Genomic DNA, 14,385 nt, shown 5'->3' with positions numbered 1-14,385 from the left:
GGAGGGGGCGGGCCGTGGGGCGGTGTCACTGCGGAGCGTGGAGGGGGGAGAATACCCCCTCTTCCCGTGCCCGGGGCCATACCTTGGCCGCCTGGTGCGTTGGGGAGGGAGGGGCCCACACAGCTCTAGCCTGGGGCGGGGGAGGGCGGGGGAGGGCGGGACCGCTGTGCTCTGAGGTGCGCTCGGGTCCGCAGCCGCTGAGGGCATGGGGGGTCCCGCGGGGCCCCGGCGCCTTCTCCACGCCCCGCACCCGCTCCTCTGCCTGCTCTGCCTCCTGCCGCCGCTGCTCAGAGTAAGTGCGGGGAGTGGTGGCGGGCGGGGAGGCGCGGGGTGGGGGGGATCTGTTCGCAGGGTCGAGGCGCCGGGAGCTGGAGCTCCGTGCTCTCCTGACTGCGAGGCGGTAGGGGGTCTCACTGCTCAGTTACTGGGCTCGGTTTCACTTAGCCCTGTTAGGAGTTGGATGGACTCCATCCAGGGGGTCTTAGGGCTTGGTGGCCGGGATGGGGTTGGGGATCCCTGTGTCCGGTGATGGGATGGAGATGTCCTGCCTGGATGAGGGGGCAAGTGGAGGGGAGATGAAACTCTTCACACCAGCTAGGATGGGACCTGGAAGCCCTTGTGGATGAGCAGAGCATTCTGGGGGACGCCCTAGTGTCTAGGACATGCCCTTCCTCGGGTCCAGAAATTTCCTGTCCCCTGTCCACTCTGTCACCTCCCCCATAGATCCTGCTCTGTCTCCCCTGCAGGAGCCTCAAGTCCCTTCCTCACCCCATGCCAGTTCTGGCCCTTCCCCACAAGGGACCCCCAGAAAACTGTCCCCCATCTCCTGCAGCCCGGTCCTCACACTTGTCTCAGTGACTGAAACCAGGCAGCCCTCAGTATCAAATGAGCAATGGGGCAGAGGGGGCACTTGGGGGAACCAGCCTTGCCAGGGGTTTCTCAAAGCTGTGGCTGTGCCCACTGGCCAGAGTCAGGGTCTGCAGGTAGGAGCCAAGGGTGACAGGATGGAGAGGAGCTGTACAGAAAGAGCTGAAGAAGTGGGGGTGAGGCTAAGAGGGGGTGATTTCCAGAAACAGATGTGGGAGGAATCTACCTCTTACCCTCTCCCCATTTTACAGATGGGGAAACTGAGGCTCGGGGAGGGAGGGTGACCTGTCCTAGGCCACACTTTTCATGAAGAACCACGACACTAAAAGGCTTCAGAGGCCATGCAGTGCAAGGGACAGAGCCAGGCTGGAGGTCAGGAGGCCTGGCCCCATCCCCATATGTACACAGAGGACTCCTTCGTTCAACACTCATTCAACAGATAGGTAGTGAGCGTCCACTATCTGTGGCAAAGTGGCTTTGCAGACAGACCTGATCAAATCCCTGCTTTGCTGCTTAGTGTGTGACCTTGGACAGGCTATTCAAATTTCCTCAGCCTCAGTTTCCTTCTGGGTAAAATGAGGATGATTTTGGTGCTTACTGAATAGGGTTGTCATGAGGAATAGTTGAGATAGTACAGGTAAAGCTCTGAGCACCGTGCCTGGCACAGAGTAAGCAGAGATGAAGGCACTAGGGGCCCTGCCCTCCCAGGGGGTCTGGTCAGGTGGAGGAGAGGAGTGGGCACCATGCTGAGGTGTGGTCAGTGCCCCGATGGGCAGATGGCCCCTAGACCTGCCAGGTCCTTTTAACGACATTGCAGGGACGGGTGGAGGCTGTGGAGTGGGTTCACTACCACCCCCCCTCCCCACCTCCCACTCCCAAGGTCTTGGGCTCTGAGCTCTTTTTGCCCCCTGGCACTTGTTCCGGGGTTAGGTGCCTTCAAGACAGTTGGTGTTAGGGCCAGGGTGGCCCCTCAGCCGTCCCCCTCTGGGGGCCATGATGCCAGCCGCCCAAGCTGGTTAGACGGAGAGGGTTTCTGGTTGCTGCCGCAGAGCCCGGCCAGGTTGAGGGGTCTGTGGGAGGGTACCCTGGGTCCCGGGGACGTCAGAACTGGCAACCTCCGAGGCAACAGTCTGCTCTCCCCTTAGAGTCAGCCCAGGCCCTGCCCCTAGCTCCCCGGATGGCCCAAGACTAGACTAGTTACTCACCCAAAGTTACTCAGCACGTAACCAGCTACAGAGGACCATGGTCTCTCAAGCCCCAAAGCACAGGCTTCCTTGCTTTGGGTCTTCGTGGTAATGGGATTTATTTCTGGGTCCTCGTCCAACTATTCTGAGATTTCTGCTCTCTATGAAAAGAGAGTAAGTGACCTGGAGCGGGTGGTGGGAAAGGAGGGCGATCCAGGAGGGTCTGGCCTCCAGCCCTCTCATTTGTTCAATAATACTTGATTCAACCAGTATTTAAGGAGGATCATGCATGGTAAAGACATAAGGGTGAAAACACCAGCCCATGGCCCCTGCCCTATGAAGTTGATAGCCTAAAGAAGCCGCTGGCCGAAGAAAACAACGGCTAAGAATTAAGTGTGTATGTACAAACTCTGGTCATGGGAACTGAGAACAGGTGTGTGCAGGTATAAGAGCCTCTGCCAGGATTGGGAGGAAGTCTGGCGGGAGGTGGGCAGGATGGCAGGGATGGAGATGGGGTGGTCCTAGAGGGGGGCTGAGGGAAGAGCAAGCTGGGAGGAAGGCTCCAGAGTCCCAACCCTGAGAAGAGATGGTGTGAGGCTCCAGGGGGCATGGTGGGTCCTGGTGGGATCGGATTTCTATCCCAAGGGCACAGGGAGCTCAGCGCTCACTAAGCTGGGGAGGGGCCTGATCTAAAGTGCAATTGTGAAAATTCCAGCTGGTGGTTGAGTGGGGAGGACAGCCTGGGTCAGCCCACACTGCAAGAGCCTGGAGGAGCCAAGCCTTGACCCTGCTGCTACCAGTTGCCCCCCGAGGCCTTTGAGAAGCTACTTTGGGAAGCAGTGCTGAAATCATGCAGGCTTCTTGGGCACCGGGTGCCATGCTAAGCCCTTTACTAAAACACTGGGAAGGTTGGGACAGTTATTTACAGACGGAAATGCAGGTTGAGTAAGGCTAAGAAATATGGCTGCTGGATTCCAAACCCCTTGATTCTAACCTCGCCTCCCCCTCTGTGAAGACCCCAAGAAGTCTTGTCTGGGTCCAACCTGTCGGACCTTTGAGCAACAAGGTGCTTCCCGCCAGGGCCTTAGGACAGCACTTCTGTGGTCTCTTGCCCCAGGTTCATGCTTCTGGTGGGGCTGTCTGTCCTGAGAAGGCTCAACAAAGAGGGAAGGACCAAATTCCAGAAGCCTGGACCCTCCCTAACCTGTACAGCTCTCCCCAAGACCAAGGCCAGGGCCCTGCACACACACCCGGGGTCTGTGGAGGGTTGGGGGCAGGGGACTCAAGGGCCATTTACCAGAAGCTAATTCATCTAATAACTCTTCCCCCAAGTTCAACTACTCTCTGAGTGTTTTCTAACCTAATCAGCTAATTTAGTCTCTCTGTTTTTGCCATTTTGTTGATGTTTTAGTATTTTTTTAAAAAACCGGTTTGTCTGCCTATTTAATTTCGTATTCCTAGTAAGTCTCAGATTTGCAGCACTTTATGAATTACGGGACTATTCTGTATTCTCTTAGCTGTCATTTTCTACTTTATTTAATTTTAAGCATTTTTAGGCCTCCTCAGTCAGTCGTAAGTCACTTTACTCAAAATTCTAATTTTTTAAGATATCATTTCAAATCTGCCAGAGGGAGGGATATATTATCCAATAAGCTTATTTTGTTTATTCTGTTTAGTATCTACACAGGACTTACCACATGCTTGGTACTGTTCTAAGCTCTGACACACATTACCTGTTTTAAGCTTCACAACCACCCTAGGGCATAAGACCATCAATATCCCCATTTGACAGATGAAGAAGCTAAGGCAAGGTCATGTGCCCAAGGTCACTCATCTGGTAGTAGCAGGGCCAGGATTCAAACCAGGCAGCCTGACTCCATATTCCCTTACCTTCACGAAAGTGTAAGACACTCAGATGCCAAAACGAATCAGAAAGAGGTGACTTTTAGGCAAACTGGATATTAGATGAGTTGATCATTAAGGAGATAATTTTAGGCCTAGTGACCTGTTACAGGACTTCTTGCAGGCCAGCTCCTGCCTTCCCTCCCCCCTTGCTCCCTCAGACAACTGTATGCAGGACCCAGGGCTTGGCACAGGTCAGAGAAGAGGGACAGAGGCTAGAGGGAGCCACAGGCTTTCAGAGATGAGAGAGAACACATGCCGAGGAAACACCTGGAGGTTTCTCCAGGCAAGTTGGTGGCTGGATTCAGACTAGATGGGAGAGTGGGACATCTTAGAAAGAGGGACCTGCTGGAACACTCAGGGTACGGAGAGCCCTATGGAAAGCTGCTGGGGGCTCTTGGGGCCCTCAGTCAAGGTCCCGGCAGCTAATAAGTTAGAACTGAGCATCTAAAAAGTCTCCCCTTCCAGGAAGCCTGCTCGGATACTCCAGAAAACAATTACCTACTTCCTTCATCTGACTGCCAGTCCCTCACCCTCTGCCTCAGCCAGCCGCAGCTCCAGTACTGTCTCCCCTGTGTCTGCTCAGGGACCAGACTCTGCCTCCTCATGCCCCGTCCCCCCACCTTTCCTCCCTCTCTTCTGCCCCTCCTCCCCCCTCTACTCCTCCTCCTCCTCTCCTTTCTCCATCCTGCCGTCTCTTCCCTTTCTCCTCCCCCTCCTTCCCTCCTCCCCATACCCTGTCTTCAGTGTCCCCATCTCTTCCTCCTTCCCCGGGGTAGGGCATGAGTTTCTCTTTCCTCTGTTCCTGGCTCAGGCTCAGTGAGACCAGTGAATGAAAGAAAACACTGGGGAGGAACCCTCCCCCTCCAGAGGAGTCCTCTCTGACCTTGGGCGGAGAGGGAGAAGGCAGGGAGGGAGCTCACCCCGTTCCTGTCCAGTTACTGGCAGCCTGGCCGCAGGACCTGTGGTCCCAACTCTCCCAGGCTTAGACCAGCAGCTAAATTTAGAGGAAGCTTTGTCGCCAAGCCAGGAGGGAGCACGAGGCTGGGCCAGACCCCCGGCTCCAGGGAGCTGGCACCTTTGAGGCCCGCCTGGCGCCTGGGCCCCAGGTTCTGCCTGGACCGGGCCCGAGGTGGAGGAAGAGCAGCTGGCTCTCTTGTCTTGGCTCCCCTGCCAGGGCCTCTCCCTTGTCCTGTATAAGGGAGGGCTTCCAACTCCAGGCACACAGCGGCTGGACCCGGGCCATCCTCAAAGGGAAAATTCAGAAAGAAGGCTACCTGACAAGCAGGAAGAGCCCAGAACTGAGTTCCCAGAATTGGGGGTAGGGGTGCAGCTCTCCCTGGCTGAGGGGGCCATGGTCTCATCCAAACAAACATTTACTGAGCACCTGCTACATGCCAGGCTCTGGACTGGGAACTGGGGACCCAGATGTGAAGCAGACAGATGTGGGCCCTGAGCTCCAGCAGCCTGTAGCCTCATGGGGCGGGGCTGAGTGGGGGGGGGGGCAGCTCTCTGCCCCTATGACAGCCAAGAGCTGATCAGTACAGAAGTCCAAGGTGTCCCCCACAAAAGAGAGATAATGGGGTCTTCAGGTGGCTCAGAGTCAATTCTAGAAGCCAGACTTCTTGTCTCCCTTGAGCAAGGCCCTGCCGGGCTGGCTGGGTCTCCCTCCCCTCCTCCCATGACCTAGCTCTCTGCCCACAGGCCCCCACTCCACTGGTGAGAGCTGCTTCTGACTCACCCTTTTCTGGAGCTGGGGTCCTCCCAGCATTTGCGGACCACAGGCTTTCACCCCCTCACACGGGACCAGCTCTTCAGTGTGCATCTGACCAACTTGTGACCTACCAGACTGTCTGAACGGTTCTGCCTTAGCCCCTTACCCGCTGTGTGGCCTTGGGAGGTGACTTCGCTTCTCTGGGCCTCAGTTTCCTGACCTGTAAAATGGGGTCATTCACAGCCACCTCAGAGGCTGTTGTGAGGATTAAATGGGCTGCCCTGAAGCATTTAGAGCTGTGTCTAGCACACAGTAAATGCTGACTTCACATCCAGGAAGCCTCTTTCCCACCCTCTGTCCTCTTAATAGCATCCCCAAACCAGAGGCTTGCTGCTTCCTGAGCAGGCCCTGTGCTTCCCTGCCTCCGAGCCTTTGCTCGTTCAGCTTCTGCCCCTGGAATTTCTTTCTGCTCTTATTACCCTTCATCCTACCTTGGACCAAGTCCTTCTGTCCTCTTGGACTCAGCTTCCACGTGCAGTTTTCTCACCCAGCATCCACTGAGCACTGCTGAGCAGTGAGCCCGGTGAGGGAGGTGCAGGTGCGTCTTCAGGGGCCACTGTACACGGGAGGGGTGCTGAGGGCTGAGAGGGGGAGCCACGCTGGCTGCAGAGCTTGGAAGGCAGAACATGGGGTTTCTAAGAGGCTTTTCTAGAGGAGAAGGGCTTGAACTGGGCTGCGGGACTCCCCCAAATGCGGTTTGAAGCCCCCATTGCTGAGCTCCCTAACTGTACCCCTCCTAAAGTCCTTGTCAAGAGCCACCATGTAACACGTGTCTTCTGTGTACCAGCTCTTGACAGTCAGTAATTTGTTTAACGCACACCAAAGCCCCATGGGGTTTGTATTATCCGCATTTTAAAGACGGAGGCCAAGGCTCAAAAAAGTGAAGTAACTTGGCCAAGGCCACAGAGCTGAGAAGCAACATCCCCAGAGCTCTGAACGTGGATGGGCATGTCTGCAGTCTGCTGCCTCTGAGAGCTCATCACCCAGGCCTTGGGGATAATTATTCATGGCTGTGTCTCTGCTTTCCCTGGCCCGCCGTGGGCTTGCTGGGGGCACCGGCCTCTCCTTCCTCCTCCCTGCCCGCCCCTCCCCCACCCACCCACCACCATTAGCAGCAGCGGCTCTGTCCAAAATGGGCACCTCCAGGGTATGTTGCAGGTTTGAACTGAGTCAGATCCACCCAACCAGCCCCCTTGAAGAGAATGAACATCTTTGGCTTTGCCAGCTTATTCGACCAGTGGAGAAGGAGTTGGAGACGGAGCCCAGACTTGGGAATTATTCCAAAACCACTTCCGATCTGCTCGCCCATTTTGCCCAGGCTTGAACAGCACACATCAATACTGAGCACGGCAGCCAGTGCCCCCTGCTTTGCTCAGCAAGGAGACTCAGCCACGGCCTCAGATGGCAGCGACTGATACAAGGACAGCCCCACAGTGCCTGAGTCCTGGCGGAGGATGCCCGCCCGCCCCTGTCCATGAGCTCAGAGCCAGGTGTTCAGACCCTCCCAAAGTTGAACATGAGATGCCTGAGTGATGGGGCCACAGTGTGGCCACTGGGGGCTTTGAGAAGAGGAGCTTGCATCTAAGATGCAGAATCTGGTTGGTCAGAGCCCACCATCAACACCACATGCCTCTGCACTGAGCATTGCCTCTCCCGTGACTTCCAGAGGCTGGTGGCTCACTGGGAACTCAGCCCTCTCCCCTGCCCCCAGAGAGAGCGTACTAGCTGCTTCTCAAACGAAGAGAAGGGGGATGGGAACGGGAGATGGCTTAGGCTTAGGGCCCACACTCTCCCCTGACCCAGCTGAGGGTGGGGCATCAGAACACTCCCAGGACCCAGAGTGTCCCCTCCCCAGCCCACCTCACCCCTGGCAGGTGGCTCCCTGGACAGCCAGGCCTTCATGATGCCCGAGAAGCTGATGCTGGGGAGCTCCTGGCAGCCCTGGGGTATGTGAGCAGCAAGACCATGGCCCCCAGTGTCTGTCCTGCAGGCCAAGCGGCCAGAGCTCCCGGCTGAGGGCTCAGGAAGCCCCTCACAGCAGCCAGACGCACACACACTACACGCACTATACACATACTACTCACACACACAACCACACACCCCACACAGACATATACACACCCCGCACACATACCCCTTGCACACACACTAATCTCACACACAGCACCTCTGCTTCCCAGCGCTTCCTCCTGCCTCCAGCCCTGTGGCGACAGTTGGCAGAACCCAGGTGCAGTGAGTGCCTGTAAGTGGTGGCTGTGCCGTCCTCGGCTCTCCCACCTGACCGAGCGGGGTCTTAATTAGGAGCTCCAGGCTGGCGTGGTGAGGCAGAGCATGCAGGCTCCAGCCCCAGCACAGGAAATGGACTGAGCCCGACGTGGGGAACGTGATGTTTGAGGGCTGTTGGGCTCTGGTCCTGGGGACATCCTGGGGCAAACATTGACCCAGCTGCCAGGATGGAAATATCTGACAGGCAGGAGAAAGGGGAGGGGCTGCCCACTAGTGGGGCAGTGCCTTCCAGAATCCCAGGATCAGGAATATCAGTGTTGGGGGGACATGCAAAAGTCATCTTGCATACACATGCACAAGTGCACGTGCGCGCACACACTGGCCACAAGGTAAGAGAAGTGGTGGTCCTGGAAAGAATGGGAGACGAGGGTTAGAATTTTAGAGGGCATTGCTTTTGTTCAGTTTCACACCATGCACTTTCCAGCCTCTCTGCCTTTGCACGTGTTTTGCTCTCTATCTAGGATGCCTTTCCTGGCCCCACCCTTATCAGCTGGGCAAACTCCTACTCAACCTTCAAAGCCCACATCAGCATGACCTCCTCTGTGATGCTACCTTATTCCTTCTCAGCAAGTTGTAGACACTGTAACAAGTTGATTACCCATCCATCTTTCCCTCCAGAAGATGGTCCCCTGAAGGGCAGAGATAACCACATCTACTTTGTCCCTCTACATCCAGCACTCCCTCATGATTTTTTCAGGAGATGGGATCCTAGATGGTTTCTGTCTTTTGGATGGAATTGCCATTGTTGCAACAATCACGTTCGTTCCCTGGCAAGTGCTCACATTGGCACAGTGGTTCCTTCCTTTTCCCCTACTCATCCATCTGGTTGCCCCCAAAGTGCCACCTCTTCCAGGAAGCCTCCCCTGTCTTCCCAGGCCCAAGTTAGGCGTCCCATGTGTTAACATTTGTAACTGCCTGTTTACATGTGTGACAGGGAAACAAAGTCAAATCATCCACTCTTCTCCCCTCTTTTCTGCACCTTCCAAGCCTAGGGGCTCCCTACCTGGCCTGGGACTACCCTGAGGACACCGTGTCCCCCAGCCAGGGCCTGACACACAGTAGGCACAGTACAAATGTTTGCTGGGTAAACGAAGGGCTGGCGGACACCCCCACCCCAGCTTTGGTGACAGAAGGACACAGGGCACATCCCATCCGGAAGAAGAGACCTTTGGGGGCCAAGGGATGGACAGAGCATTACTCTTCCCTTGGGAGCCAAGATGCACTAGACCACTTCTAAGGCCTTTTCAGGGTTCCAGGTCTGGCCAGGCTGCTGTTTTGCTGTGTGGCCTTGGGCATCTCCCTCCTCTGTTTTCTCCTCTGTACAATAGAGGGTATGGGATGAGTGACAGGACGAGGCGGGGTGGGGTGGGGGACAGGCAGACATGTGCTGTCACTGTATGGCCAGGGCCTGACCCTCATTTCTCCTGTCCTCTAGGCGGCCGGGCCCAGCCAGGCACCCAGAGACCAGCCCGTCCGGATGCTACTGGAACAGTACTGCCACGCAATCACGACCCTCACCAACCTCTCAGGTATGCCAGCCCCCTGCCACCACCGGTGGTAGAGCCCGGAAGCTGAGGGCGGGCCCAGGGCCTGGGGGAGAAGCGGGCTCTCCCAGGCCAGCCCCAGCTCAGCAGGTGGTGATGGGTGACTGGCTTCCAGGCCCGGGCCTTGTGTCTGTCCTTGGGCAGCCCCTTCCCCAATGGGGCTCAGGTCCTTCACCGATGATGAAGAACTTGGCCGGGAGTCCTTCTCCAGCTCCCGGCTCCCTGCGTCTACGCCCAAGGAAGCTGGCTGGCCTGGCATTCAGGTGCCCGAGGAGGGGGCACCTTGCTGCTCTCAAACTCCAGCAAGAAGGTGTAAAACACATTCTCCCTTTGCCGTGGCTACAGGTGTTAACTCCTGGTAAGAACCTGTGAAGTAGCAGCTGGGACCCTGAGTTCTGACCCCTTAGAGTTTCCTGGCGGCTGATTCAGAGTCAGGGTTAGCCACTGCAGAGCTAACTCAGAAGAGCCCCGGGCCTTAACGGGCTCTGGAAAGATGTCCCCAAGGCCCCGCCCAGTGTCCTGGCCTTCTCAGGGCTGCATCCACAGAAGCAGCAAGGAAGGAGGAGGGCTATGGGTGCCCTTGGGATCTGGAGCTACTGCCGGAACACAAGGAGACTAGGGTGCTGGCCAGAACTGGGACCCAGCACCAAACGCAGCCCAAGTCATGCATAAAGAGGAAAACCTTGTTTTCTGCCCTCCTTAACAGTGGAGTGGTCGAGAGTTCAGGTGTTAGGGTTAGACAGACCCAAGTCTGGATCCTAGCTCTTCCACCTAACAACTTTGTGACCCTGGACGAGTCAGCCAACCCATCTGTATTAATTTGCTTGGGCTGCTGTAAAATACCACAGACTGGGTAGCTTAAACAACAGAAACTTATTTTCTCATGATTCTGGACCTTAAAAGTCCAAGACCAAGGTGTCAACAGAGTTGGTTCCTTCTGAGGCTTCTCTCCTTGGCTGGTAGATGGCCGTCTTCTCCCTTTGTCTTCACATGGTCTTCCCCCTGCGTGCGTCTGTGTCCTAATCTCCTTTTTTTACAAGGACCCTCGTCACATTGGATTAGGGCCCACCCTAATGACCTCATTTTAAAGCAATGACCTCTTTAAAGAACCTATCTCCAAATACAGTCAAATTCTGATGTATTAAGGATTGGGGCTTCAACATATGGATTTGGGGGACACTATTCAGCCTATAACATCTGAGCCTCAGTTTCCTCATCTGTTAACAATTGGTCAAAGTCGACCTCACAGGCTTACTGTGAAGGTTGAAAGAGAGCCCATGGCTACACCAGCGTGTCAAGCAGCCATCGGGCAAAAAATGGAGGCCCCCCCCCATTTCAGGAGAGCTCCCACCCTCCCCTCGCCAGAACTCTTTGCTCTCAGAGGCAACACTTGTTCATCAGCAAATCCACCACCTTCTCCCTGCCCTCCCTCTTTGCCCAGTGCGTGGCATGGACCCTCGCCTTCCCCGTGACCCCTGGCAGGTGATACGCATCCTCCCCACCTCTGAGCCTAGTGGAGAGTCCCAGCCTCTCCAAACACGAGCTCTGCCCTGCTTGACTTGTAATATCATCCATCTGTTTATAAATGGAATACATATTACATATATTTAATTTGGAAAAAAATATTTTTAAAAACCGAAGAAGACGATAAGTACTCATTATCCCACAACCCAGGAATTTTTTATAATGTTTACATCCGCCAGAAGTTTATCAAACCATAGAGCCTCATGTGTTTTCTTTTTTTCTTTTCTCCACAAAACTGGAATGATCCTGTGTCCACAGTTTTGTAACCTGCTTTTTCCTCTCGTAATTCGGAGTGAACATTTCCCTGTGTCATTAATTATTCATCCACCACGTTGCTGTGGTGCTGCCTAGCAGCCACGGTGGGGACGCATCAGCCTTCATTAACCATGCCCCTGCGGTGGGACATGCAGGCTGTTAGGATGCCCTCTGACTTCAGGGATAGTTTCTCAGGTCCCCACATGGTAGGGATCTCCTTTTAGGTGTCCACTGATTGAGATAATGCATATTGACTAACAAAGTTCAGAAACAAGTAGAAACAAACAACCTATTGTTTAGACGTACATTCATGCGATAAAACTGAAAAAACTAAGAGCAAAGGAATGATAAACACAACATTCAAAAGAATGTTCCCTCTGAGGGAGGAGTATATAGATAAATTCGTAAGTGATTGGTAATGATCTAGTTTTGGATTGGGCAATAGATTCCTTATATGTGCTACTACATACAAACTTCCATAAAAGAAAAGACTAAAATAAAGTTGGGCCATATATGGGCTAATGATGACAAGAGGTCATGAATCAAAGACTCTGATCAATTAAAATGCATGCCCCTGAGGTCCAAATAAAGGAAAAACACGCATAATCACAAGAGACTTAAGGCAGGCTTTAAGTGGATTATTTCTGTTTTATTCATCACAGAGGAATCTAATAGAGCATATACTGTAAGTTGTAAGGCATATTATTTTTTCAGTCCATAGGCAATATAAGGATCCAGATGGAATCAAGGATTCCTTGAAATAACTCCCTAATCCAATACACACACACACACACACACACACACACACACACACACACACACACACACACACACACACACACACACACACACCCCAGGGCTGGTCAAATGGGAAGAGAACCTTGGTCTGGGAGACAGGGCTGCTGCCAGGGCATTTGTTCTTTCAGTGGTGACTCACTGAGCACAGGCCTGGAGCATTCTGATGGGTGCTGGGGACTGCTTAGTGAATATGACCAGCCCTGCCCTCTGAGAGTCACAGTAGAAAAACCATCAACCTTGATGTGACGTCGACCAGCACCCAGCAGACGGAGGCACGGAGAAGGGCCACCCACCCCAGACAAGACAAAGGAGGTGAGAGCTAAGCTGAACATTAGAAGGGTGAATGGGAGTCGGCTAGGCTAACTGGAGCACAGCGGTAAGGGCATTCCCGGCAGAGGGAACGGCACATGCGAAGGTACAGAGGTAGAGAATGTTGCCAGGGAATGGCGAGTTGTTCCAAAGTGCATCTCAAGTTGAGCAGGAGCGAGAGGATGGGGAATAGACAATCATGAAGAATGTTGTTTGCAGTGCTAAAGAGCTGGGCTCTGTCCCGAGGGCAATGGGGAGCCGCTCTTGTGAGAAGAAGTCACACGGTCTTAGAGAAATCACTTCCTCCCCCAGTGAAGGAGACAAGGAGCCCAGTCTGCTGTGGAGATGAGGAAGGCCTGGGAGCTGTTGGAGAGGAAGTTCCTTTTCCTCCTCTGGGCCTCCCTTTGGCCATCTGTAAATGACAGTGTGGGGTTGGACGGTTGCCAGGGGCCTGAAGCCTGATCCCAAGGCTCAACCTGAAGACACCAGGCCATCTCCCCCGTGCCAACGTGGAGTGGGGTAGGATGGGGAAGGAGTATCTGGCCTGGCCGGGGGCACTGTCCCCAGTGCTGCAGGGCAAGAGAGGGGCACCTTCTAGCCTCTCCCAGGCCTCCATGTCCTCAGCAGTCCCACTGTAACTCCAGTGAACCCCACAACCTGTCCCAGCCCTGCATACTCCCTGTCTCTTCAGCCTGACAGAGCACAGCCCCATCAGACATGCAAAGGCAGACTCTGTCCCCTCAAATCCTGTTTTCTAGCTGACGTTTGATGGGTGGTGGGATGAGTGAGAGAACGTGTGTGTGCTGTGCAGACACACGACTGTGCGAGACACCGTGTGTCTTTCCATTGTGCTGTGCACGCCTGTCCGGTGTTAGCTGTGCACTGGAGGACCATCCACTGCCACTGCAGCTGACATCAGAGGTGGGCCAGAGGCACCTGGCCCACCCCCGCTCTGCTCATGACACCCAGGTATCTTCCCCAGCACCTGTCACACTTCCCAGAACTTATTTGCAACCTGTCCCACCAGCCTGGGGGCACACAGACTGTCCCAAATACCGCTGCCCCAATGCCTGGCCTGGGAGCTCACCTCCATCCCAGGGACCTCCCACCCACCTCTGCTTCCTTAGCTAGCCAAAAGTCCCAGACTTTATTAATTGTAGTTGAATTTAATCTAAGTGAGGAAAGTTTTTGCTCTTTACAATATCTTCCTCGTTTACCTATTTGCGGACACTAGACTGAGCTGTAAAATCAATTTGTTCCAAAGCCGCTCCTTTTTTCATTTTCCTCTCTGTCACATCTAGAATAACAGACAGTCATACCTATGATAATAAACTCCATGACGAAATGGCCCTGCATCCTGGAAACCAGGGAACCCCAGGTCTGTGGGCCTGTGCTCAGGCCCTGACTGTCCCGTCAAGACGCAGAATGAACTTTGCCTCTGCCCCTGAAATGGTCACTTCCCAGAGGAACCTATATCCCATGTGCTGTCCCAGTTAAGAGCAGTCCAGGTCACCCAGGCCAACCTTCCATTCTTCATGTGAGATGATAAGTCCTTGGCCTATGGTCACGGGGTACTCATCACCCCATGAGATAGCTGCTTTTCCTGTGCTGTGGCTCTGGTGATGAACAGGTTAACAACTTAGCTTGATCTCTCCTTTTCCCCCTGTGCTGGGATCAGTGTGTGGAGAGCCCTCCTTTGTGCATGAATGAGACTAATTCCCAGTGAAGAAATGGGCTGATCCTGCCGGCCACACTCTAGCCTATGCGGGACCCTGTGGGGCAGGGCTCAGTCTGGGACCAGGGCCGAATCTCAGCCTGGGACTGGCAACAGGACTCTGCCTAGGGTTGGAGTTGGGACTCAACTGATCCTCACCTGCTCCTGGCACTGGTTATTAGGGACACTAAGGGACCTCTGCCTCTGCAGCTGCCCGAGCTGAGCCAA

General features: G+C 54.5%; 1 protein-coding gene across 2 annotated transcripts in view; it reads left to right on the top strand.

Annotated features, from left to right (window-relative positions):
- The first annotated feature begins 205 nt into the window (after positions 1-205).
- Positions 206-14,385, top strand: part of CRHR2 (corticotropin releasing hormone receptor 2) — a 43,539-nt gene continuing 29,359 nt past the window's right edge. Inside the window, exons 1-2 of one of the 2 annotated variants that reach the window (XM_068550019.1) lie at positions 206-292; positions 9,449-9,542. In XM_068550019.1, coding sequence (XP_068406120.1) covers positions 206-292; positions 9,449-9,542 — 181 coding nt within the window. Of the gene's footprint in view, positions 299-9,448; positions 9,543-14,385 lie in introns of both variants that reach the window. The other variant, XM_068550018.1, reaches the window with a different exon arrangement.

This window comes from Eschrichtius robustus, chromosome 8 (genome assembly GCF_028021215.1).
Source record: "Eschrichtius robustus isolate mEscRob2 chromosome 8, mEscRob2.pri, whole genome shotgun sequence".
NCBI classification, from domain to species: Eukaryota; Metazoa; Chordata; class Mammalia; order Artiodactyla; family Eschrichtiidae; genus Eschrichtius; species Eschrichtius robustus.
This window is presented reverse-complemented; position numbering and strand designations above follow the sequence as displayed.